The sequence below is a fragment of the Grus americana genome, chromosome Z (assembly GCF_028858705.1).
Source record: "Grus americana isolate bGruAme1 chromosome Z, bGruAme1.mat, whole genome shotgun sequence".
NCBI classification, from domain to species: Eukaryota; Metazoa; Chordata; class Aves; order Gruiformes; family Gruidae; genus Grus; species Grus americana.
In genome coordinates, this window is record NC_072891.1 from 71,053,346 (window position 1) to 71,080,496 (window position 27,151).

Consider the following 27,151-nt stretch of genomic DNA (forward strand, 5'->3'; position numbering starts at 1 on the left):
CAGTCTTTGAAAAACCAGAGCACAGTCTGTAAATCCAGGGAGGGCAAAAGGGAAGCGGGGCGGGTAAAGCGACGTATTACCTCGCTGTGCTGCCCCTCACCCTGACAGCCGCAAACGGCCGGTCACAGGCTTTCTAACCGTGTGCATGCGCATTTTCTTCACACACACACACCCCCCCTTGCTAAGGGCAAACGCCAGCGGAAGGCAGCGCAGTGCGTGCGCCCGAGGCCCGGCCCCTTCCTCCGCGGCTGCGTTTAGTTTCAATTCTTCCGCTGGCCTGAAGTTTCTTTTTCTCGTCCGCTCCCTGTCCGTGGGGAGCCTCCTCTCGCTCTCCGCCGGCTCTCCTGGTGCCAGGGCAGGGGTCGGGCTTCGCGGCCCCGCCGCCCCGCACGGAGCTGTAGCCGGGACCGGGACGGGTGCCGCCGCCGCCGGCGGTGCGAAGCCGGCCTTGCCATGACGGCGGAGGAGAAGAAGAGCCTGCAGTGCTACAGGCGGTACATCGAGAAGAGCCTGAACCCCGTCTACATCCTAAGCAACATGACGGACTGGCTGTCCGACGGTGAGGGGCCGGCAGCGGCTTGCTTCCCCCGGCGCTGCCCTGCGCCCGCATCCTTCGTGCTGCCGGCGTGGGTGGGGAGCTTTCCTCTCCCTGCCGCCACTTCTGGTCCCCTCTCACTCTTTGCCTGCTTTGGGTTTTTGCTAGAGGTGAAGGAGAGAGTCCGGAAGGAGGAGGAGAAGGGGGTGACGGCGGCCGCCGCGCTGTTTGTGGATACCATCCTGGAGCTGGAGGCGGAGGGCTGGCTGCGGGGCTTCCTGAACGCCCTGGTTGCAGCAGGTCGGTTCACACACGCAAACGTGGTCTCCTCCGCTTCTGCTTTACCTGCCGGAGCCACAGCCGCCGCCCGCGTTCAGCGCACCCGGGATGTGAAGCATCGTTCCGTTATCCTTGGGCTTCCGCTGTCGGGTCTTGTCACATCAAATGAGATGCGGTAGGAAAACGTAGGCTGACAGAGGATGGAAATAAAACTTTGAAAGCACGAGGAAATGCCCATCTTGAAGCAGTGGAAACAATTTTGATTATGGGGAAAGTCAATGAAAGATGAAGGGATGCAGAATAAAGCCTCCTTGACAGGAGACTTGTCTGAGTGTTTAGAGAATAAGGTAGCCATTGTTCTCACCAAATATAATTAAAGGAAGCTAAATCCTTTGCAAGAGAAAGCTAAATGGGTTTCAGAATGTGTGGGGGCATTAACTGGTAGCATGGGAAAACTTCATTCAGGGACAGAGTCTTAAATTAGAAACTGATTTTTAAAACTTACTCAGAGGTCTTAAAAGTTGTATGTTTCAAGAAGTAAGTAACCCTTAATAGTTTATAAATGAGATAATCGTTCCTCAGTCGCTAAAACTGCTTGATGTGTGAGGTCCTAATGCAATTTCCTTTCCAAAATGTGATAGGAGAGATTGTGAGGGTGTAAAATTACTAGGATTTGCCAGCTTTCCTGTATACATGTAGTTTCTATCATAGATTCTTGTTGGTGATTTGGTAGATATCTCGAATCCCAAAATCTCATGCCATAAGCCAGTTTTGTTTTCATTTCCTCACTATTAATTATGGATAGTTACAGCATCTCAGTGAGCAATTGTTACAAAATTTCTTACCACTTGGATGTAGCCCACTATCCCCTTAAAGCAAATACTTGGTCCAGAGCAACTTTTTACCAACCTGTAATAGTCCTAATTTCTGATTTGCAAAAATAGCTTCTTTGAACATGCTGATAGGTTTCAGTTTGGTGTATCTTAAGCAGAAAACTGAAAAAGTTAACCTGCTGACTCCAAGTGTTATCAAAAGTACTTACTAATTGGGCCTGAGACTAGAATATAGCAACACTCTTGTATTTGGCAGATGCAGAGATAGGTGATAATTAGATTAAAGACATTGTGGTGGTAAGTATCCTTCTCTCCTGCTCCTCCAAGGAAGATAAAAAGTTAGGCAAATTCCTTATGTTTGCTCGCAGTTCCTTTGGGACCCTGACCTGCTTTCTTCCACCTTTGACCCTACACAGCAAATCACACAAGTCCTCTAAATATGATTCCCTGCCACGATCTGTTCCAGAACAGTATTTTCAGCTGTTTGCTACTGTCTAGGCTGCAGCTGTCTGGGTTGCTGTCAGTTGGGGACTGACTTGAATCCAATATGATAAGGATTTTTGAAGGAGGGTAGAGCCAAGGACAGGACTGAAAGGTAAAGGGCTGGTAAAGAAAAGGAAAGGAGACCAAAGGTGTTTGTGATTCTGAGTAGTGTCCTGTGCTCTGTGAATTCCTGTGGGGGAGTAGCATGGCCTGCAGGGATCCGAGGATTGTATGGATCAAAGGAAGAGGGTTGTTATGGTTGCTTGGGTGATGTGAGGTGTGACATTGTGTAGCTCTCCTTAGCACAGGGTTTTTCATGTTATAGATACAAGTGCTGTAAAGGAAAACAGTAATTTAATCTATAAAAATTGTTTGTGATTCACCTAGATTTTTGTCAGTTACAGGCCAAAATATTTTTAATTTCTCCAGTGTGACTAGAGCTGGGTTTTTGGCTTTTTCTTACCTATGCTAGCTAGGGATTGAATTCATGGTAACAATTTGTCTTTTTTTCTGAAAGGTTACACTGGACTGGCAGAAGCAATTGAAAACTGGGACTTCAGCAAACTGGAAAAACTGGAACTGTACAGACAGCTGTTGAAGCGGATTGAAGCAACAATGCTAGAAGTTGATCCGGTAGCACTCATGCCCTACATAAACACGTGCCTGATAGAAAGGGAGTGTGATGAGATCCTGCAGGTATGGTTAATGGTAAAATCCTGGTATTTGCCAAGTTTTGCTGCGGAGAAGTGCCGGCTACCTCACTTGTAGGATGAATCGGTGCTCATCTGTCAGCCTGCTGAGTGAGGAGGATGGGCCAGCCACAGGCCCTTGGGGACGGACTTTACTTTCCTCTGCTAGGGGAGGCTTTGCTGTATGCCTGCAGCTTCCCACAGCAGCGCTGTCTGCGATGCCAGTGCATCTCCTTCTTCACTGCTCTGGCTCAGTGGACGAGGTGGTGTGTGAAAGGGTTGCAGGCAGGGAAGCAGGGTGGGGTGGCTTTGGTCCTGGCAGTGCTCAGCTGTGTGCTTTTGTGGAGTCCAGGCTCCCATGAAGAGACCTCAGGATCTCTGGAAGGTGCTGCATGACAGTGAAATGTGCACCTTGCCATGCCTTTGAAACACACCCCTTTCTGGAGTGTTCATGCTGCATTAGTGCTCCTAAAAATACAGATGGAAATAAAGTGGCATTTAGATGTTGCCTAAATTGTTTCCTGCTTGTCATGGGATTTGACATAGTCTATTACTTTAACTGTGGCAACCTCTAGAAACTTTGTGTGGCTCTTTGAGTTTTGTCAGCACCCAAAGGGATGGTTGTAGGGTGAAATGATACTTCTGGTCTGAAGTCATTAGCCAAATGCTGTGTTCTAGAAGTCAACAGCATTTTCATTGCCTTTGGATGTGAAGCTCCTGTATTGTTACCCAGTTCTAGCTCAGCGTTAACTGATAATAAGTGATATTACCAATTACTCATCATTTACGACTGGTTACTAATCATAGAATCACAGAATGGTTTGGGTTGGAAGGGACTTTAAAGACCATCTAGTTCCAACCCCCCTGCTGTGGGCAGGGACACCCTCCACCAGACCAGGTTGCCCAAAGCCTCATCCAACCTGGCCTTGAACACTTCCAGGGAGGGGGCAGCCACAACCTCTCTGGGCAACCTGTGCCAGTGCCTCACCACCCTCATCCTTAAATAAATTTCTTCCTAACATCTAATCTAAATCGATCCTCCTTCAGCTTAAGGCCATTACCCCCTCCAGCTTTTTTAAGTTACTGATGCTGTCTGAAGGAGTCTTTTAGGTGTTCTCACTCCTTGTGACTCCTGAGAAGCATTGTTTACAGCTATTTTATTTTTAAAGCATTATTTCTTGATGGAGGTACATAACATTTGGAAAGCTATTGCATCTGACGAAACATCAGGCCTGCCATAAATTTTGTATTTTTGTATTTTCCTATTCTGGAATGTTTTTTAATCAGTTTGGCCTCAGACGTTTATGGCAGATATGACTTATTACAAGGACCTTGCCAGATGAAAATTCACAGAATAGCTCTGCGATGTTTCAGACCTTGTGAATATTTAAGCAAGTAGCCTACCTGTTGATGTAGTCCAGCTAAGTTTAGTGTATGCCTAGGCTGGCATAATTGCAGCAGTAGTAGGTAAATGACTGAATATTTTTTGAAATCTTCTATTCTATGAGAAGGAAAGGCAATTTTCAACTGAACATCAAACAAACCAAATCAAATCATCAATAAAATAACAGTGGTTTTGATCACTCAGAAGCTACAGCAACTTCTGTTTGTTCTGCGTGCAGATTAGCGAATACAGAAGCAAAGCAGCCGGGATAACTAAGCTCATTGAATGTCTCTGTCGATCGGATAAGGAAAACTGGCCAAAAAGCCTTCAGCTGGCACTAAATAACACAGGATATTACAATGCAAGTGAACTGTGGGATATGAGAGAAGGTAAACTGTGAATTGCTTTTGTGGTGCTCTTTTCCTATTCTTGTACCAGACAGTATTTTTTTTTTTTTTCAGGAGAATATAGCTAATTTAAAAGGATGCCATCAGAATGCATTGCTCATTGTAGTTTGAGAATAAACCCCTTTTTTAAAATTAAAATGTTTTTTATATAAAATGAAATATAGGTACTACCCTACAAACCATCAGAAATTATTTTTTGAGTATTTTTCCTCCCATGTGGTTATGAATGATATCTTTTTGGCAAACAGAATCGGACAGCATACAAGGCTCTGAAGGTACAAAATTAACAAAATGTTTATCTTCATGCCTCCCTTCTACTGTAATTCACTTTTTGCCATCTTTTTGGTTGCTCGAGTTGTGATAGATACAATGTTTCCTGATAAAATATGATTAGTAATTTGATATTTTAGAAAATGATACACTTCTTTAATGCACAGAGCAGGTCATATACTTTTTTCTTTGAAAAATCAATAAGCAGCATTTACCAAATGACTATGTTAATTTTTTGTAAAAATGCAGAATTTTCCCCCAATCGGATTTTGCTGTTGTCATTGAATTTACTTTTTTTCCACTTGAAAAGTACCTGTGAGTACCCTGCAGCATGGGAGAATTTAGAGTAGAATACAGTATTTCACTACAAAATAATTAAGACCGACTAAGTGATTTTAGATAAGCTGGATTGTATTTCTTTATATCTACATTTGCTTTCTCCCAAACCATAAGAGATTGTTTGAATTGTTTTTAATTAGCAACTGGGACAAGCTACTTTTAAGTGGATTCTTAAACAATATTTCTTATTTTGAAATGGTTTTATTGCTGTAGTCAAATGTGTGTAATTTCTTATTTGGAGATTTAATTGGGTTTGTTATATAAAAAATGTCCTCTAAGCTCAGGAGCGATGCATCCCAACAAAGAGCAAGTCAAGCAAAAACACGAAGAGGCCCCCGTGGATGAGCAAGGAGCTCCTGGGCAAAGTCAAACAAAAAAAGGAAGCCTACAGAGGGTGGAAGCAAGGGCAGGTAGCCTGGGAGGAATACAGATAAACTGTCTGAGCAGCCAGGGAGCAGGTTAGGAAAGCCAAAACCCTGATATAAATTAGACTGGCTGGGGATGCCAACGCCAAGAAGAAAAGCTTCTATAGGTATGTTAGTGAGAAAAGGAGGACAAGGGAGAATGTGGGTCCCCTCCAGAATGAAACGGGTGACCTGGTTACCCAGGATATGGAGAACGCTGAGGTACTCAACGACTTTCTGGCCTCAGTCATCACTGGCAAATGCTTGAGCCACACTGCCCAGGTCGCAGAAGGCAGGGACTGGGAGAATGCAGAACCGCCCACTGTAGGAGAAGATCAGGTTCGAGAATATCTAAGGAACCTGAAGGTGCACAAGTCCATGGGACCTGATGAGTTGCATCCGCGGGTCTTGAGGGAACTGGCGGATGAAGTGGCCAGGCCACTCGCCATCATATTTGAGAAGTGCTGGCAGTCCAGCGAAGTTCCCACTGACTGGAAAATGGGGAAACAAACCCCCCATTTTTAAGAAGGGAAAAAAGGAAGACCCAGGAACTACAGGCCAGTCAGTCTCGCCTCCGTGCCTGGCAAGATCATGGAGCAGATCCTCCTGGAGACTATGCTCAGGCACATGGAAAATAAGGATATGATTGGTGACAGCCAACAGGGCTTCCCTAAGGGCAAATCATGTCTGACAAATGTGGTGGCCTTCTATGATGGGGTTACAGCGTTGGTGGATAAGGGAAGGGCAGCTGACATCATCTACCTGGACTTGTGCAAGGCATTTGACACTGTCCCGCACACCATCCTTGTCTCTAAATTGGAGAGACATGGATTCGATGGATGGACCAGGCGGTGGATAAGGAATTGGCTGGATGGTCACACTCAAAAAGTTGTGGTCAACAGCTCGATGTCCAAGTGGAGACCAGTGATGAGTGCCATTCCTAGGGGTTGTTACTGGGACTGGCACTGTTCAACATCTTTTTCGGCAACATGGACAGTGGGATCGAGTGCACCCTCAGCAAGTTTGCCGACAACACCAAGCTGTGTGGCATGGTTGACACGCTGGAGGGAAGGGATGCCATCCAGAGGGACCTTGACAGGCTTGAGAGGTGGGCCTGTGCGAACCACGTGAAGTTCAACAAGGCCAAGTGCAAGGACCTGCACGTGGGTTGGCACAATCCCAAGCATGACTATAGCCTGGGCGAGGAATGGATTGAGAGCAGCCCTGAGGAGAAGGACTTGGGGATATTGATTGATGGAAAGCTCAACATGAGCCGGCAGTGTGCGCTTGCAGCCCAGAAAGACAACCATGTCCTGGGCTGCATCAAAAGAGGTGTGACCAGCAGATCGAGGGAGGTGATCCTGCCCCTCTACTCCGCTCTGGTGAGACCCCACCTGGAGTACTGCGTCCAGCTCTGGGGGCCCCAGTACAGGAGAGGCATGGAGCTGTTGGAGTGAGTCCAGAGGAGGGCCATGAAGCTGATCAGAGGGCTGGAGCACCTCTGCTATGAGGACAGGCTGAGAGAGTTGGGGTTGTTCAGCCTGGAGAAGAGAAGGCTCTGGGGAGATCTAATTGTGGTTTACCAGTACCTGAAGGGGCCTACAGGAAAGCTGGTGAGGGACTGTTTAGCAGGGAGTGTAGTGACAGGACAAGGGGGAATGGGTTTCAGCTGAAGGAGGGTCGATTTAGATTAGCTGTTAGAAAGAAATTCTTTACTGTGAGGGTGGTGAGGCACTGGAACAGGTTGCCCAGAGAGGTTGTGGAGGCCCCATCCCTGGAAGCGTTCAAGGCCAGGTTGGATGGGGCTTTGGGCAATGTGGTCTAGTGGAGGGTGTCCCTGCCCATGGCAGGGGGGTTGGAACTAGATGGTCTTTGAGGTCCCTTCCAACCCAAACCATTCTATGATTCTATATATATGTAGTTAAGAATTTATAAATAATTATATATAAAATATATAATAATAATACTTAATGTATATTGATATCTGAAGTAGATGATTGCTATACATATTATTTGGTTAACAGTTATATTTTATAAGTTAAAGATATCACTGTCATTTGGGGCAGCTTCTGCTAACATCCAATTTAATAAAGCCAAAGTCAGCCTACTGAAGAAACGTTGTCCATATTGGAAGTATTTTAATGCTAGCAGTTAAGAAGAGTTGTTAGTAGATGTTAATTGCAGACACTGTGTGGTTTCTGGAGCTGGATTAGGGTGCAGATGTGCTCTTGCTCTTTCTCCCTCTCCAAAATCAGCACTTTGTGATCATGTGTTCTGTTTGCAATGAGACTCTTCATGCAAAGCCCAGTGACAGTTCTTTGAAAAGGTAATAATTATGGGACCAAAGAAAATTTTAGTAAGCATCTTTGGAACCTCTCTTGATTATCATGTAAGATAAAAGATGGATATCGTCTTACAATTTCTAGGTCCTTCCAAAAGGTAGAAGGAAAGGGAGAACAAAGTCTTGAATTTATAAAGCTTCTTTGAACTCCTAAGTATTTTTCATGCTTGTGGTTAATGTCCATGTTAAATGTATAATCTTGTCACTAAACACAGAGGATATAATTTTCCTCCCAATCTATTATCTCTCTTGATTTTTAAGGGATAGATAGATGTGCTTTGAGTATGTGGGTCTTCTAAACCCAAGAATCTCAGTGTAACCATCTTACATGTAAGGGAGACTGCATGCAGATCATTTTATGTAGTCTTTCCATGGTAGCAATCAACTCCTTCACCTTGTCATCCCAGCAAATAAATTTTAAAATCAAAAGGATCAATAACATGCCTTTTTTTTGCGATTGTACAGGAAACGGCAAAGATGTTGATGGTGAAGTGACAGATGCCTCTGAGAACAGCTTTGAAACCATGATAACATTTTCTGAAGAAGCAGAACCTGATAATAATCTCAGTGAAAATCTCTGTTCAGCTTCAGGTAAGACTTAGCAACTTAAAACACTTTGTGGCTGGAATTCTACATTTTCTTAGACTCCTGAAGGATGCAGATGCAGTGTGCCACAAAGGAAAGTACTGAGGAATTGGTACAAATATATGACTTGATCTAGCTGTCTTCTGTTTAAATGTTTAAAGGATTTCAGGCTGGGCATTGCATGTATTAGGGGTTGCCCCTCATTTACCGCATTTCTAGTGCAAAATTTTTCTGTCAGCACATTATCAAAAAGGTCTCCAAACACCAGACTGTTGTTGATGCATCTCTTCTCTGATATAACTAGTTATCATATGACCTGACATTAGCCAGTTCAGAGAGCCGAATGTGGCTGCAAAGGATCTATGGAGTGGCTGTCACGTCTTGTATGGCAAATTTTGCTCCACCAGTGGTTTCTAGTTCCTGTTCCATAAGTGCAAACCCTCTGACAAAACCACAATTTAAGTGAATATTAACTTCAAAAGTCTGTAGAGCAGAAGCTAAAAGGAATACTGTATGTGTATTTGGGGAAAAGAAGCCCTTTTGCTTTCATTCTGTGTTGAAAAAGACCTGATGAGGTGAGAGTTGTCAGCCAAGACCTTGAAATTAGTTCATTTTAGGAAGCACAACTGAGCAGTAACAAAAATATGTCATCAAACGTACACAAAAAATGTTGTCTGGTGTGTATGTCCTGTTAAAAGGCTTGTCTGTCAGAGAATGCTCTGTAGACTGTGAGGACTCTACCTCTATCGTTTTAGATAGCAACTGTGTGGGACAAAATATATTTTATGCATTTCTGTTGCAATACTCTTCACAAAAACATGGTTCTCTCCTAGAAGGAATCTATCAGCCTTCACCTGTTTATGAACCAAAGAAGGCTCGGAGCTACCAGATTGAACTTGCGCAGCCTGCTATCGATGGGAAAAACACATTGATATGTGCACCCACAGGTAAGAAAACACTTTCCTAGAAAAATTCTTGTGGTGGAGAGGGCTGTGAAGGATAGGGAAGGGTAAAGATTGCGTCAAACTTTTTCAGCTGCTTATTTAAAAGCAGTCTGCCTTGCAGGAGTAGATCCAGATCTAGCCTGAAATTAATGACCAAGGGCAGCACAGTGACTGAGCAAGACACTCATGTCTCTTGGCACTTCAGTTCTTGTATTCAGATTTCCATATTCTGACCTCTGCTTTCTCACTGCCTGGTGCAGATTTTTGAGTTAAAATCACTCACTGAACTCTGCAACTCTTTAAGAAATTTGGCTTGCAAGTTGAAGGAAAAATAGGATGAGTTGCCCTAAGATTCTCCCCAGTCTTCTGTACTGCAATGCCCACAACATCAAAACAGCACAGGGAACTTTTGCAGTAGCTGAGGGCTGAATTAAGAAGATTGAAGTTCAGCAGCAAAAGAGCTCTTTCTCTCCACCTGTGTTTTCCATGTTCCTAGCCTGATTCTCCCCTGGGTACTGGAGAGGCAGGTAGGGTAGCAGAGGCAGGGACACAGAAGAGCTCTGGGTGGCCTGCACAGGGAGCCTGGGTGCTGAAGGAAAAGAAATGTGAGAGGAGCAAGGCTGCACAGGGAAGGATGGAAGCTGAAAGTGTCTGGTGCCTGTACCATAGTCTGATTTGATCTGGGAGCACACTCTAAGAGCAGAAATAGACTCAGTGATTTCAAAGAACTCAAAACTGCAGACTGATTTTCCTTCCCAGTGACTGCCACATGGTTTTTACAAACTGGGACTGCAAGAGAGAAAGGGATGATTACCCATCTGAGTGTGTGAAGCATGTGTTCAAATGTGACCCCCCAGAGGGTCTGGAAGTGTTACAGCCCCTTTGTCAGCTCCCTGTTGTTACAGGGCATCCAGATGAGACAGGCTCCTGCTTACAAATATGCCCTTTCATACTAGTGCTTTACCTTTCACATTCTTTGTTTAAAGGATCTGGAAAAACTTTTGTGGCAGTTATGATTTGTGAACATCATTTCCAAAACATGCCCACAGGACGAAAGGCAAAAGTTGTTTTTCTTGCAACTAAAGTGCCAGTGTACCAACAACAGAAAAACGTATTCAAGCAGCATTTTGAAAGAAGTGGGTAAGTGTAATTCTACCTGGTGGCTTCCTCCACAGAAAACAAACTGCCCTCTAGGTCAGCTGTGGCTAGGGCAAAATGTAATGGGTTTACTGGTGACAAGCATGTTTGGTGTTAACATAAGGATGATGTCTACTGGTAATAATGGCAAGTTAGCATGGTAGAGTTTGGTGGAGAGTCTGAAGTCTGCTTTTGGAGAGTTTAAGCACTGATTGTGCAGCATGTGTGGAAATGGGCAAAGTATACCTGTACTTGCCTCTGGACAAGTGTGAAGTGTGTCCTCTCTTGAGACTCCTTTCAGCCCTGCTTCCAAAGATGAGGCAGGTCCAGGCAGCAGCAGCGGGATTCCTCTTGCCATTCTCAAATGGCAGAGTCTCTTTGTTTTCCAAATGGAAGGACCCAAACTTTTTTGGGTTTTCAACCTCTAGTCAGAAAATGATGGTCCACCTCTCAGATGGGACTGAAAATTGCTTAGGGGAGCATCAACAACCTATAGCTTCTGATTTTGAAGGAACTGATTACTGAACATCCCCATATGAATCCTTATAGTTAAAGGAGAATTAGGCTGCTGGACAGAACACGGTCCCGTGCTGCCAGATGTATACAGAAAAAGGATGAAGGGCAGGATCTCCAAATATAGCTTACATGTGAACTGACAGATGCAGCTAAGATGTACAAAATCACCACCCCTTAAATGTAATATACTTTAGTTAATGGGAGTTGAAAATCCAGTTGTTTACCCTCAGCAGGTTTGTTCTCAGCTTCTGTGGGTCAAACTGCTGGCCTCAACAATTTGACGTTTTGAACTTAGTCACTACCTTTCAGGCTTGCTGAAAAGTCCATCCTTCTGGCTTTTTTTGCCCTGCAAGACATCCTTTTTCATACCCTGTCTTTTGCCTCTTCTTCCTAGATATTCTGTTCAAGGAATTAGTGGTGAAACAGTTGCAAATGTCTCTGTAGAAAAGGTTATACAGAACAGTGACATTGTTGTGCTGACGCCCCAGATTCTTGTGAATAGCATTGAGGAAGGGATCCTTAGCTCCCTCTCCATCTTCACTCTGATGATATTTGATGAGTGCCACAACACTACAGGCAACCACCCTTACAGTGTGTTAATGACCAGATACCTGCAACAAAAATTTGACTCCTCTGCAAACCAGCTGCCTCAGGTAAGACCCAGCCTGTCAGTGGTGGAAACATTAGAAGTATTTTGTGGTGCAGTCAGCAAAGTCTTGCCTTTTGTGTTAATCTAGTTCAAACTAACAGTGACTGTAAATTGAAACAGTAACATCTGGAGCACTTTTTCCCTCTTCTCAGACACCTCCAGGCTGTTTTCCCATGTTATATCTTCCCTCCAGCTGCCAAGAAGGACTGATCAAGCATGACAAGGGTCCAGAGTACTTGACAGCAAACAGGATTGCTGGGCTGGGAAGAAAGCATGTGCCCCAGAATTTAGTAATCTCATCGTCACCTCTCTGTTGCTGTCTTCTGCAATAATAAAATAGGGCCGCTGCCTCCACTAACAGGAGGTTTTGGTCCAGCTGAGAAGACATCTCCTCTGAATGAACGCGGAAGATCATTCTGGGGGTGGATTTGCTGTTTCTGTGTATGATGAGCACTGATCAATACAGCTGGTTATGGATTTAAGTGGGCGGATAATTTCTTTTCAATTTGAATACTCTAAGCTTGAGTGCCTTGGAGAGGGCACGAGTGGGGACAAGGTTTGGCTCTCAAGATTTAGTCCTTGCATTCAGCTTTACTTCAGCTGCCTGTTTTGTTTCCTTGCTTTTGAAGAGGGTGACAACTATGCAATTGTCTCCTGGGGATTTTTTTGTTTGTGACAAAGGAGCAATCACTGCTATTCATGGGTGTGCTCAGATTGTAGGTTTAACTGCTTCTGTTGGAGTTGGTAATGCCAAGAGCATCAAGGAAACAATAGAGCACATCTGCACCCTCTGCTCCTACCTTGACATACAGGCCATATCCACTGTCAGAGAGAACAAAGAGGATCTGCAGAGATTCGGAAACAAGCCAGAAATGTGTAAGTATGCTTCCTTTTTATCCCCCCCCCCCCCCCCCCCCCCGCCCCTGAGACGGCAAAGGACCATAATTAAGGCAGTTATCCAATTCTTCTTTGGTCAGGTGAAGTTAAAAGCTTAAAGCTAAGCTGGAGCTTTGCTTTCTGCTGGCTTGAAAGAAGCTTAAGCATGTACTTCACTGTTGCCCCACAGTAAGGCAGTGCCCATTTGGGCAAATTTTCTCTTTGCTGGAGTCCACCACAATCTCTTGTTCTTACTTAGCAAGGCAGAAAAGCCAGTGCAGTTCTGCCAGTGAGGACTGGGGGCTGTTTCTTTCTGTGTAATTATAATGCTCATTAACAATAAACATCATTGGGATTGCATAGCGCATTATACATAGCATTCTTCTGAATAAAAATTTCTTCCTGTGCTGCCCAGGGAAATATTTTACTTATTCAGGTCACTGACTTCCATTTCTTGTCTCTAGATGTCAGATGGGTTAAAATGCGAGTTCAGAATCACTTTGCAGACATTATCTCAGGTCTGATGTCTGAGACAGAGGAGTTGATGAGGAAGATTTACTCAGTGGGTAAGATACTGTAATATGCTTGTAATTGGGATACAGTTTTGGATTACATCAGTGTGAATTCTCATGGCTGCTAGAGCAGTCACTCTTTTTTCCACTTCCTTTCTCCTCTTTCCTTTTTACTTGCCTTTAACCAGTACTTCCTAAATAAGAGATTACAGGTAGAAGAGTCAACTATTTTCGTGTTATACTTGATTAGTTTGATAATCATAAATATTTTTGCTTGGATTTCAACATGTATTTCCTGCAGCTAAGGACGGTGTGCTTTTGACACTGTCAAATCATTTTGAATGTTTAAAGAATCTGAAACTAAACTACCAAAGGGCTTGCTTTTAAAATGCAAGGAGCTCGATTTCATTGAAAAGAGATACCTGTGTGTTCTTATTTGAGCATTTCTCTAAATGCTTCATACCTAAATCTGTCTCTGTTAAGGAAAACAAGAACGGTGTCAGTTGTGGTGTTACTCTGAATGTTGTAAATTCTTCCTTTCAGTGAAAGTTTACTTTCACTCTTGCTGCTCTGACACTTCTCGTATTTCCTCTGGGGTCTCTGACTTGTGCTCAGAACTGTTTCTAGGGGTGTCCTGGCCACCTTTTCTGGTTAGCATCTTTATACCTTTGAGTACCCCTATTTCCACAGTTTATCAGGTCTCCATTATTTCCTGTTGAAAAGCATTTAAGGTAATCTTACAGAGGAAGATATATGGAACACAAACATCACCAGAGAGAGGATATGGCTGCCTAAGAAAGGAAACACTTGTCTGTAGGGTTCCAGTCTCAAGAGCTGCAGTGGTGTGAAGGTTTGCAGAGAGGGAGATGCATGGCTGTGAGAAGAGAGAACGGGTCTCATGGTCATGAGACCTAATTCTGCAGCCCTGCAGAAATCAATTGATTTTTTCTGCTTTTGCAGGATTCATAAGTGGTGTCCAGTAAGTGGCTCTTATCAACAAATTTGAGAGCTACAGGGGGTACAGAGCAGAGACCCATGGATGGCTGTGCTCAGGACCAGCCTTGGTCTATCCACACCTGAATTAAAGAATTTTGTCTGTGCTTAGAGTGGGTTTTACAAACTGACTAAGGTGCCTTAGGCCTGTTTACCTCAGTTCTATACTTTCTAGATTTCCCCCTCCCCACTTTCCAGATATTAGAGAGTGAACTATATTTTGGGGCAGGAAGGGAGAATTAAAAAAACCCACAAAAGAAACAAAACCCAAACAAAAAACCCCACCCACCCAACCAAAAAAAACCCCAATCCAAAACTCAGGAACGCCCAACAAAGAACAAACACAATGGGAAGTTCAAACTGCATGCTAAATTAAGCAAACACTTCTGTAGCTTATTTCTACATCACAGGTCCTCTTGCATGAATGCCACTGGCTTCCCTTCTGTGAACGCTCTGATTACTGAAGTTTGTGAAGCACTCGGAGTGTGTATGTGACAAACAGTTACTGACTAGTTCTGCCTCAAGAACAGGCCCTTGGATAATATGCCTTTAGAGTACCACAGACTGTTTAGCAAATGAATTCTTAACTATAGAGTAGCTGGTAATTCAAGGAGCAATGCACATGCAGTGTCTTGAATACTGTAGGCTTCTTATAGGGTAAGTGAGCTCTAATTTTATTGCAAAAGACTCTGCAGATGTGTGTATGTACACAGATCCTCAGCTGAATTGTACTGGGTTAATTTTAGCCTAACATCTGGGTATATGTTGAAACACAGGGAGTGAAGAAGACAGAGCCAGAATCTTCTCAGATGGTTCCCAGAGGCAGAACAAGAGGCAGTGTGCACAACCAGAAATACTTCAAAAACAGGAAGAACTTCTTTGCCGTAAGGGTGGTCAAACACTAGAACAGGTTGCCCAGAGAAGTTGTGGAGTACCTGTCCTTGGAAGTACTCAAAATCCATTTGCACATGATCCTGAGCGACTGGCTCTAGGTGACCCTGCTTTGAGCAGAGGGTTGGACTAAAGACCTCCACAGGTTCCTTCCAGCCTCAGTGGTTCAGTGATTGTATCATACAGTGTACTTCTGCATAGGCTTTTTTAGACCTAACATTCATGGAAAATGTGTTATCTTATAGCTAACCGTTCTAGTTATTTGTTAGTCAAGATGAACAAAGGCTTGTTTCCTCCTTATTAACTAGATAATATCTCTCAAATCAACAAGAATGATTTTGGAACACAGAAATATGAGCACTGGATAGTTGCCACTCAGAAAAAATGCAGACTGTTGCAACTGGCAGATAAAGAGAAGGAGAGCAGCATTTGTAGAGACCTTTTCATTTGCACTGAACACCTGCGGGTAAGTGTATATCCTCTTTCCTTCCCTGCGGAGGTGGAGCCATCCTGCTCCTTCTGATACAGGTGTGTTCACCAAAGAGCACATTTTGAACCTAATAATTTTATTTGACACAGGCTAAAGCATAGTGTGTAAGAGTTGTATCTTAAGATACTAAGAACAGTATAGTGCAGAAGAGACTTTATAATGCTTGCGTTGTCATGCAAATGAAAGAACAACACAAGTTGGCAATACTTTAGCTAAATAAACTTTGCATTCATCCCGTCCCACAGAAAATGAGGCTTACATGTGTGTCTCTCTTTCTGAGTAGAAATTCAACGATGCTCTCATCATCAGTGAGGATGCCCGCATCGAAGATGCTTTATTCTACCTAACTGAATTTTTCATAAATGTCAAAAACGGACCATATACGGAGTTAGAGAAGCAACTGACAGCCAAATTTCAAGGTATTTCACACAGTACTTGTGACAGTGGCAGGGGAGAAGAGTGTTTATGGTAGGATGATCCAAGTGTTTTCTTCAAAGTAAGTGTGGTTGTTTTTCCAGAAACTTTGCACTTTTCAGAATATCTAGTGTCTGTGTGGGCGCAAATGTAGCGTTAGGGTAGGCAGGGGGGAACTTATTTTCTGGGACTTCCAGCTTCTAGTGCAGGAGCTAAGGAAGTAGTAGTAATTGTAGCTAGATGCTTTAGTAAGGTCTTACATGCCTGACTTGGAGATAAGGCAGCAGTGTCCTTAAAGGGGACTCGTGCCCCACAAGTAAGGGGATGGTCTACAATCATGGTTGCTGGCAGCATTAGGTAATGGCAATATCCACTGCTCAGTGCACTGCCTAGCCTCCTCCTGCCCAATGCTCCTGGACAAATCCCAAACTTCTGGGGAGAAGCATGTGGCCATTGTACCCTTCTGATTAAAAGTTAGTGGTTGCACTGTTCTCTAACTTCTGAATTAGTAGCAGTGTGATGTAAACCAGTCTGTGATGGTGTGTTGCAGTGTTAGCTGCAATCTAAAATCACTGGGCTATCTGCCCTCTAGTATTAGTTGTTTCCTAAGAAGAAATAGCACTGCTCCTTGCAAGAACTAGGTTTGTTTTGTTGCTGTCTTTCAATGCACAGTATGTCACGGCAGTTCTCCTGTCAGTTTGCTACAAAATGTGAGAAATTCAGAAACTTTTTTCTGGTGATTTTGTTGCATTTAACCAATAGCTTTCTTTGCTTTCATCTGAAAGAATGGTATAGAAAATAAAAAAAGATGCTAAAGAGAATGTGGGTGTCATTTGAAAGTAGGTTTGGATGAGAATTCTGTTTTGTGCATTAAAGAAGGTAAATTATTCAAGACACTGCTGTTTTCTTCCAGAGAAAGAACCAGAACTGATTGCCCTTTCAAAAGATGAATCAAATGAGAATCCCAAGCTGGAAGAGCTTGCCTGCATCCTGGATGAAGCATATCGCTATAACCCACAGACTCGCACTCTCCTCTTTGCTAAGACAAGAGCCTTAGTAGCTGTAAGCCTTTTTTTTAAAGCTCCTAAAATGGGAAGTGAGAAAATATAATGCCTCATTATTATGCTTCCATTTTGATCTGGAAATACAAAAATATGCATGTATTTGATCTTCCTAAGAAAATAGTTATCTTTGTGTATGTTCCTAAGTGCTGATACTCTGAGACAGGATGAGTTGTTTGGTTTTGTTTTGGTTTTGACTTTGGTTTTTTTTTCTAAAAACTACAGTACAGGGTCAGTGTCCTTCATTACTTCTTGCTACATGTCATAGTTGATCATTAAGCTGTCAGATTTTTACTTTAGGTCTGAACTCAGTTTCAACAAGATGTGTTACGAGGTTTTTGGCTTCAATGTGGCAGTGTTATAAACTAGCAGCTCTGTTCTATTACTGACTGCACATCAGGAGGTATTTATAGGTTTCCTGGAGGATTCATATGGGCCCAAAGGAGGTCTGTGCCCTAGTGTGTGTTCTTGATCAAGAAAAAGGAAAGACTTTGTGGAGCAGATGTTCTCTGGATCCTTCTGATGCGCTGGTATATTTCATACTTGCCTAGGATCAAGGATCTAGGCTGGATATCTTTTTTCTCCCTTCCAATACCTTGTTCCCAGAAAAAGTTCACGCCTGAAGTAAGTGTGCTGCTAATCATTAGCTTCAGTAGCTCTTAAACATTTATTGCAAGGTATCATAGTCTCTGGCTACTGTAAACAGATTTATCAGCTGAGAGTCCCAACCCTCATTTTATCCTTGGATATAGACATGCTGGATGAATTACAAACCAGAAAAAAAGGCAGGCTAAAGTCCAAAGTAACAACACCAAGCATCTGCTGGCAATTTTCCATTACAGATGTAAAAGCCTACTGTAGCCGTCATTTGTTCTTATGTAAGAGCAGTGAGAAAGTGCAGTTTGTAAATAGCAACTCATTCCGTTTGGATCCCAGACATGTAGTATTCATTGATTTGTTGGTTTGTAGGAGAAAAAGGCATGTATTTTGTAGCAGTGAAAGGCTGCGTGTTCTCTAGCCAGCCTTTAAGTTGCAGGGGTGGGAAAAGTGGAAATCAGTTGTGGCATGGTTGGATCTGGCATCATGGCTGTGACCCTTTCTTTCACACCTATTAATAGATGTTCCCTCCTGATGCACAAGTTCCACCTTCTGCTTTTGGTTCTCAGAAGTATTAATTGTCTAAGCAAGCATGGGCAGGATCTACCTATCTATCCCAAACTGGCATTTCATCTGGACAGGGATCTAACTTTCTGATTTGCTTTCCAGGCTCTCAAGAAGTGGATAGAAGCAAACCCTCTACTTAACCACATAAAACCGGGTGTGTTGATGGGTCGTGGAAGAAGAGATCAAAAAACAGGTATGCAGGTTTGCACTGAGGACTACCAGTTGCTAGACCTACGGTGGCTACACTGCTAAAATTGTTCTGCTCTTCTGGTGTTCATCTTCTGTGCTCTTAAATAGAGGAAGGTCATGCAAGTTTGCACTATGTTTTTTTCCGTATCTAAAAGACCTTTAACCAATCCTAAGGAGATGCTTGCTTTTGCTGTCCAGAATCTGTGGTTAAAGCAGCAGCAGTAACACTGTAAGTGACCCTTTGCTGCAGGATTCTTTTGCTAGGTTAAAAGTGTAGAAACTGTTTGCTATCATGGCTTCTTGTGATTACTTTTAGTGGTATTTTCCCTGTTCCTTTTACAGATCCCTTTCTTATTTTGTATTTAGTGGCACAAAGGCATTTTAAGGTAGAATGGAAGCTACAGACGAAATGAATTATGCATGGCTTAAATTAAGAGTTAGCTTGGGCTTAAAATAACTAAGCTGTATGGGTCTCTCTAATAAAGATCAACTAGGTGTTGTGTCTGAAATGGTGTTTCCCAGGATGACAATTCTTGTGGCACATCAACAGGAATTCCTGCTCAGTGGGTATAGCATGAAGCCAGCTGGATATACAAACTTAAGATACTTTTCTAGATCAAAAAGGCATGTTCATTTCTAATCACTTAAGTAAGAGAAAATGCAAGTATCTTAGTCAAGGAACTCTTCAGTGTTTTTTCCTGACATGGTTTCTTGGTACCATAGGTATGACCCTCCCGATGCAGAAGGGTGTACTGGATGCATTCAAAACCAACAAAGACAGCAGACTGCTAATTGCTACATCTGTTGCTGATGAAGGCATTGATATTTCTGAGTGCAACCTTGTTGTGCTCTATGAATACTTCGGTAATGTCACCAAAATGATCCAAGTGAGAGGTATGGAATTTCAGAGCTATTACTTTAGAGACCTCTTTTGGCCTAGAAATGGACATAAAGTGCTACTGAATGGCACTTTGGAAATACTATAGTAATATGTGCGTGTCTTGCTGTTGTTCTTATGTGCCCGAGTGAAGTCAGATGAATGATGGCACCAGACATGACAAATTTGTTCACCGAACTGAGTCCTTGGTGTTGTGTGACTTTTGCCATGCAAATTAGCGATGCTGCACAAGGTTATTGAACTGTTGAGGACTGATCCCTCAAATGGCTAATTATACATATAAGCAGAAGTATGCCTAGAAGAGCTGTAGTCAGAAATAGTGCAAATTGTTCTGACTGTGATAATTTACAAAAGACTGCTGCAATGGAGTTCCGTGTATTGCCTTGGCTTCTGTAGACCTTCCCTGCCCAGTGGCTTATTCCCAACCCAGCTACATGGGTACATGAGGCCTTTGCATGTGCAGACCTCTAACATTCAAGACACAAAAAAAAAAAAAAAAAAAAAAAAAAGGAAATGTTGTTTCTGTCTTGGCTTGTCTAAAGAAGCCTGCCAAGACTTTGGTCTTGCATCTTGGTGATTTTACGATATGGCCGGTAGAGGGGAATGAAGAGCCACACTAAATACTGTTTTCTGTCTAACATTCCCAAATGTCATAAAACTGCCTATGTCTTTCAAGCGTGCATCTGATATATTTTATCATATCAGCCAAGCAGTTAACTTCATAGTTTGACAGGAAATGATCTCCATTGTACTTAGTTTTCTGCTTTCAGGGTTTGTGTCCTGTGATTTTCTTGGTTTTGTCTTACAATGAAATAACTGCTCCAGAATTCATATTTATGGGTGCAAGGATACTGTTTATTCTTAACAAGCCATTAAAGATGCAAAGCAAATAGGTTGTGTCAGTTTTAAACCACATAAAATCATGATTTTGGGGGAATGGGAGCTTAAAAGCAAATGTGAACATTTTTTCCTAACTGAAATACTTCTAAACTGGTAGGAGATCCCTGTAGTCCTTAGTTTGCCCACAGCAAAAAGCAGGCAGACAACAGGAAAAGCTGTATAGGCAGGTGGAAAAGATGGCACTTGCTTTTGTTGTTTTTTTTCTTGTCAACACTGTATTTCCAGTTCCCTAGGTTTTTTGTGATAGATTTTTTTTTTTAATAGACACCAATTAGCAAGGCAGAAAACTAGTAAGACTAAGATGAACTTTTCTCCTGTAGCTTTTGTTTCCACGAGAAGGCAGCAAGATGCTGTACAGTAACTGAAGTGTCAGGCATGCCTGAGCTTGACTGAGGCAGGCCACAGAAGTAGGCAATACAGCACTGGCTGGGGGATATCCATGAGGATACCTGGAAGGGGGCATCTTGTGCTGGTTTGTGATCAAAGAAGAGCAAGCTGAGAGAACACTGATTAGAAGTAGCATTATCTGAATCTGAACATGGGAAACAAAAGCAGCCACACAGAAAGTCCTTAATGCTCTTTTATGGTACAGCTGCCATTTTGCACATCTTGTTAAGAGTGACTAAAGAGGATAAATGTGTCGCTGTATAGGTCGTGGAAGGGCAAGAGACAGCAAGTGCATCCTTGTGACAAACAAAAAAGAAGTGGTTGACAATGAGAAACAGAACCATTATAAGGAAGAAATGATGAATGAAGCTATTGAAGAGCTACAGAATTGGGATGAAACAACATTTGCAAGAAAGGTTTGTAGTCTGTGGAAATTTCATACTCAAATCTACAGGTATAATCTATATCGGCCTTCATCTACTAGGGCTCTATCTAGGACCAAGTGATAACCTGAGGAAAGTGTTCACTGTATATGGTTTCAGACAAAGACTAGATCAGAAGAGAAGGGATAGTGTTTACTGCTAGCTTGCAGAATGTCATCTGTATTGTAACTGTAAAAAACTTAGAAGGTAGAATTTATATAAACTTCTCAGCTTAGAAATAAAATATAAACTATTCTGTCCACTGGAAGAAAACTATTGCTGTGTCTGCTTGGGACAGACTTAGTCTTCACAAAGATTTAGTAACATTACGACAAAAGGGGCCATAGGTGGGTAGAGGAGAGGAAGGAACAGGCAGCATAAATGCTGTCTATCATGTAGTCTTACTCTAGCCTTGCATTCTTAACCTGACAAATGCACCATGTTCTTTCCTTGGTATGAGCTGCTAGAGCAAGGCATATTTTGTTTGCTTTTAAGTAATGGGTTCCGAGATGTTACATATCCTGAGTCATGTTTAGACAGACATTGGGGCTTCTCTTAATTTCATAATGATCTTGATTTTTATGTATTTAATACAAAAGATACATGACCTGCAAATGAAGGAAAAGGTATTAAGAGATTCCAGGAAGAAAGACACAAGATGTAAGGCAGTGGAAGGAAAAAAAAATCTTCTCTGTGGAAAATGCAAAGCATATGCCTGCAGTACAGATGACATCAGAGTTATAAAGGTATGTCTTTGTATGGAAACCTACATCCATGAACAATGTTTATCAGTGTGGAAAATAAGCTATTTTGTGCAAACTGGAGCAGAAAAAAATTCTGAATAAATCAGTCAGCCACAGGACCAGTCATAACTACTTCTGTAGCATGTTATGATGGTAGTTGATGATGTCCAAGGTGTGCAAATATGTGATATGACAGGAATCACTTTGGTTTTCCTGAACCCCCTTCTGTTAGAAATTGATAAATTTTGTGGAAAACCATGTGATCTTCAATGACATAATCTACTAGTGTAACTGTTAGATATTTATTTTCCCAATTAGTGTAAGATCAGAAGTCGAGGGAGGTGATCCTGCCCCTCTACTCCACTCTGGTGAGACCCCACCTGGAGTACTGCATCCAGCTCTGGGGGCCCAGTACAGGAGAGACATGGACCTGTTGGAGCGAGTCCAGAGGAGGGCCATGAAGCTGATCAGAGGGCTGGAGCACCTCTGCTATGAGGACAGGCTGAGAGAGTTGGGGTTGTTCAGCCTGGAGAAAAGGCAGCCCCGGGGAGATCTAATTGTGGCTTACCAGTACCTGAAGGGGCCTACAGGAAAGCTGGTGAGGGACTGTTCATCAGGGAGTATAGTGACAGGACAAGGGGTAATGGGTTTAAGCTGAAGGAGGGTCGATTTAGATTAGCTGTTAGAAAGAAATTCTTTCCTGTGAGGGTGGTGAGGCACTGGCACAGGTTGCCCAGAGAGGTTGTGGATGCCCCCTCCCTGGAAGTGTTCAAGGCCAGGTTGGATGGGGCTTTGGGCAACGTGGTCTAGTGGAGGGTGTCCCTGCCCATGGCAGGGGGGTTGGAACTAGATGGTCTTTGAGGTGCCTTCCAACCCTAACCATTTTATGATTCTATGATTCTAAGTCTTCCTGCAGTTGAGAGATTTCTCCCACCATTTCTGTTGACTGAAAATTACCCATTCAAAGTGCTGAGATTAGCTCACTGTTTAGCTCCTTGGCTTACAGGCCAGTTTTCAGTTTTGAAAGGCGAGGCAAATCATGGTTTTACAAGAGAAGCCTTTTAATTCTTCAATAATAATTTGTTTTCAATTCTTTAGGTAGTTCACATTGCTTGTCTGTATCTCATGGGGGTATTTTTATTGTACTCTTTCTGAATTTGGAGAATTTCTCTGTAGGCCCAAGAAGCCAATACTCTACACATGGCAAGTGGTGATCATGAAAGAGAGCCTTTTCTGAGCACTTTGAGCCTTTCTAGTTCTGAGATTTGTTCTTTTGAAGCGTTTCCTGTTTGCGCTGCCCTGAAAAGTGCAGGTGTGATGTGATAGGGAAGGTCTACAGGTGAGGATTTGGGAATAGCTCAGCCTTGTGAAAACCTTGTTACGTTTCTTTGACAAATAACAATGGATATCTAACACACACCTCTGACTTGCTCCATTTTGTGCTGCTGGCTTATCACCTGTATCTCTGCAAACAGATCTGAGAGTTCAGAAAACTGCTCAAAAAGATTTTATGCTTAGTACCCTGCAAATAATCCCTCACAATATTTTAATCCCTACAACCTGACTTCTGTCATAGTTCAGCCTATGTGTTTAATGAAAGTTGCATTTTCAGGAGGAACTAGTGTTTTCAGTCACCAGCTCAAATTGTACATGTGCTTTCAAATTAAGTTAACATATATAATCAAAGATTAAAAAAAATTATAAACAACTGTACCTCCTTTGTCTTATTAGGGTTACTTTTTCTACCACTCCAAAGGAATTGCATCACCCCTCATAGAAAGCTGGGGTCATATAGTTAAAATGAGTACAAAGCAGGAGTGTCTCAAGTTGTCTGTTGTCTGGATGACTCTGTTTTATGTACATGGCTCAAATACTGAATGTTTATTAGAGCGGTTAAGTAAGTAACGTATAAGCTGGTGACTGGTGATATATAGTAATTTTGGTTTTGATAAGCCCAGGCTTGGGCCTTTCTAGTACCTGGTATTTAATAAATGAGGAAAAAAGAGCAATGAGCCAAGGGGGCTCTGAGGTGAGCCTCTTAAATGACAGGAAGCACCTTACCAGGGAAATAGTATTTCTGAGGGGAAGGGGAATGTCAGGAATAAATGAGAACCGGTGTTTCATACTATTAAGCGCTTCTGGCATGTGTTGTTTCAGGAATCTCATCACACTGTCCTAGGAGATGCGTTCAAGGAGCGTTATATAACAAAGCCTCACCAGAAACCAGTCCGGTTTGACTGTTTTGAGAAAAAAAGCAAGATGCATTGCCAAAATACTAATTGCCAGCATGACTGGGGAATCATAGTAAAGTACAAGACATTTGATGATCTACCGGTGATCAAAATCAAAAGCTTCGTAGTAGAGAATGCTGAAACTGGGGCACAAATGGATTTTCAGAAATGGAAAGATATTAATTTTTCATTGAAGAATTTTGATGAAGAAACATCCAGCTGAACTCAGCATTTTAGTGCATCTATCACCCTACTGCACTAAGTTGAAATAGTGGATGACCTATTTCCATGTATAAAAAGTTCTTTATGCTGTCCAATATGCTTAGGCCCCTCATCAGAATCTGGCTAGATTTAAAAAAGGCTAATATGGTCACTAAAAAAAGAAAGTGCTATTTAATGAAATGTTGTTTCACTACAAGTTTTAATATAAGCATGCACAAACATGTGCCTAACCATCTAGATCTTAATCCTTGCTACTATGAAGAAGTTGGTCTGAAGAAAACAAAATCTAGTGACTGACTAAACATCTAATTTTAGGTGACGGGTCACAACTTCAAGCATTTCTGTGTGAATCAGAATCTTCTTTGTTACTGGTAACTTCTGGTTGGATTGTATCTCCATACAGATGACATGGCTTATGCATACTGACACTGTAAGCCCTACCATAGCTACATTTAAAGCTTTTTAAAAATTACTTTTAATGCTTTAGGCATTTTGGTCTATAGAAAATAAACAGAAAATGTCCAGTAACTTTTCTGTAAGGATGATATTGCATCTTTTAAATCCATCTTTAATAGAGAATGCTTCTGTACCAGTCTGAGAAAAACAGTAGGGCTTCACAGAGCCCTCTTGGAGGAGGCATCTTCTAGATTAAAATGGTAGCACTGTTCTCTTCTATCACTGCATGTTCATCAAGTTGCTGTTGCTGAAGTTGCAGAATGGTCACCTTTCTATGCGTTGCTTAAATGAACAAGACCCAAGGGGGACAAAGCAGTGCCCTGTAAGATGGGTGAAGACTTAATTTAGATGGTGATTAGCATTTACCCTGATGTCCTGTCTTATAAATTGGTATCTGAAGTCTCTTAAGACACTAATTCTACAGCGTTCCTCTCAGAGCTGATCTACACTTGCAACAAAATCTAGACATTAGTGTAAGTCCACCCTCCTCACCCAGATCCCAGACTTCTCTCAGAAAAACAGAAATTGCTACAGACACAGTTATGAAACATTGTTAAAGTTGTACACTTGAAAGCACTTGCTGATTCTACATATCTTCAGTGAGCTCAATCTTCAATACATCTGGAACCAAGATCAAATATATCTTCAAGTTCACTTTATGCATTTGATAGTGTAGTAGGAAGTATATTTAGAAAAATTGTGTCTTGAAACACCTGAACTGTGAAGAGAACAAACCACCTTGAACAGGAACCTGACTCACAGTCCAAAAATTAAATTACCTAAACCCTAGTCAATGAGACTTGTGCTTTTTTAAACAGTGTTAAGTGGCATTAAAAGCAAAGCAACTTTTTAAGCACTGCTTCATGTTCCATTCCAGTCCATGCTTTTTACTGTGAAAGCTGTATGCACTGTACAGGAAGACTGAGTCTCAGTCCTACAGTAACTTTGTGCTTGGATTTTTACCTAGTCAACTTGCTGTTTATAGCTGTTTCCAAAAAGGAATAATGGATAAAGATGATTTAAGGTTGGATAATGCCTTCCCTCCAAAAATAGTAGGAACAAAGATTCTAAAAAAGGCTGGTCTAGCACATTCAAATTAAAAGTACATGGAAAATCACAGTCCTTGAGTATCAGTTTGCTGCATGAAAGGGTCATCTACTTTGTGACTCTTGGCATAAAAAATAATCAGTCTTAAGTTTCAGAGCTTATAATAGTAACTACTGGGAAGTCAGGGGATGTAAGGAGTTTTAGTCTTTTCCTAGTGTTTAAACACAAGGATTGCAGACTATAACAACTCCACAGTTCAGCCTAAATGAGTGTAATAAAGGTTGGTGAGGTAACACATGTTAAAGAATTCAACTTGATGCAACAAGCCGTGCCATCTTCAGTACACAGTGGAGATGAGAGGGTGGGGAAGAACACCAGCATGCTACTTGGCCTTTGAGAACATCTGAAATTCTTTTGCAATTGAGCATTATTTGCTAATAAATAAGCAACTTTGGGTTCAAGATTAGGACTTATTAGTGGCTCTCTATTAAGATGTTTCACAGAATGGCTCAGGTTGGGAGGGACCTTTAGAGGTCATCTTGTCACCTACAGCAGTTTGCCCAGGACCAGCATCTGAACATCTCCAAGGATGGAGACACCACAACCTCTCTGCGTAATCTCTTCAAGGCAGTGCTTGGTCATCCTTACAGTAAAAAAGTGTTTCCTGATGTTCAGAGGGAACCTCCTGTGTTTCAGTTTGTGCCCATTGCTTCTTGCCCTGTCACTGGCCACCACTGGAAAGAGCCTTCCATTCAGATATTTGTATACAAACAGCAGAGATGTCCCTGAGCCTTCTCTTCACCAGGCTAAACAGTCATGGCTCTCTCTGCTTATCCTCATGAGAGGTGCTCCAGATTCTGCAACATCTTAGTGGGCCTCTGCTGGATTCACTAGAGGAGCTCTGTTTGTTGTAATCAAGCAAGAATAGCCTGTTGCAGGTACAGTGCAATCTCTATCCCCTCCTTAAGCCTCTTGACTTCTTTCAGAAGTACTTTCATTGTTTTTTTTCCAGATAAAGCTGGAGCTGACCACTAAAAATATACTAGGAGATTACTTTGAAAGAATTTCACCACTATGTTGATTGTCGTGGCAGTTGCTCTAAATACAGTTAAGAGTGAGAATTAGTACTATAACCTTGTTTATCTCCGAGTAAGAGGATATTTATTATCACTGTAAACAGATTTATGTGGTACTGTGGATTGGGCAGTTAGTGAATGCGTTAGTGTAACTGGTTGCTAAATGCCATAAAAATTGCCAACAAGGATCTTGAAATTGTGGTAGATTCCCTCTGTTCTGTGTCCTCAAGAAGACAAATACATCACAGCAGTATTCTGTTGGGTTGCAGAAGACTGCCAGTATCCAGTAGTACTTGTATTCATCCTGTTTCACGCAGATTATTCAAAGAAACAAGAACGCAAGAAGTCAAGACTTGTATGACTCTGCTCCCATAGGGATAATGA

General features: G+C 42.3%; 1 protein-coding gene across 4 annotated transcripts; it reads left to right on the top strand.

The window, feature by feature from the left end:
- Positions 1 to 245: 245 nt before the first annotated feature.
- RIGI (RNA sensor RIG-I) lies at positions 246 to 27,090 on the top strand. 4 transcript variants are annotated; one of them, XM_054809045.1, is made up of 18 exons: positions 246 to 559; positions 704 to 835; positions 2,648 to 2,826; positions 4,442 to 4,592; positions 8,430 to 8,555; positions 9,383 to 9,496; positions 10,480 to 10,633; positions 11,541 to 11,799; positions 12,509 to 12,671; positions 13,136 to 13,237; positions 15,376 to 15,533; positions 15,841 to 15,976; positions 16,885 to 17,033; positions 18,299 to 18,389; positions 19,109 to 19,279; positions 20,835 to 20,986; positions 21,592 to 21,738; positions 23,893 to 27,090. In XM_054809045.1, the coding sequence occupies exons 1-18, from the start codon at positions 454 to 456 to the stop codon at positions 24,187 to 24,189; spliced, it is 2,787 nt and encodes a 928-aa protein (XP_054665020.1). In that variant the 5' UTR covers positions 246 to 453; the 3' UTR covers positions 24,190 to 27,090. The 4 variants fall into 4 exon arrangements, with proteins under 4 accessions (XP_054665020.1, XP_054665021.1, XP_054665022.1 ...); XM_054809046.1 differs by having other exon boundaries at positions 9,386 to 9,496; XM_054809047.1 differs by lacking the exons at positions 246 to 559; positions 704 to 835 and adding an exon at positions 882 to 989.
- Positions 27,091 to 27,151: the final 61 nt, after the last annotated feature.

Excerpts from the sequence above, each read along its gene's own strand:
- RIGI (XM_054809045.1), top strand. The coding sequence starts at position 454 with ATGACGGCGGAGGAGAAGAAGAGCCTGCAGTGCTACAGGCGGTACATC. Across the intron at positions 836-2,647 it reads GAACGCCCTGGTTGCAGCAG|GTTACACTGGACTGGCAGAA; the intron begins GTCGGTTCACAC and ends TTTTTCTGAAAG. Across the intron at positions 15,977-16,884 it reads ACTGACAGCCAAATTTCAAG|AGAAAGAACCAGAACTGATT; the intron begins GTATTTCACACA and ends GTTTTCTTCCAG.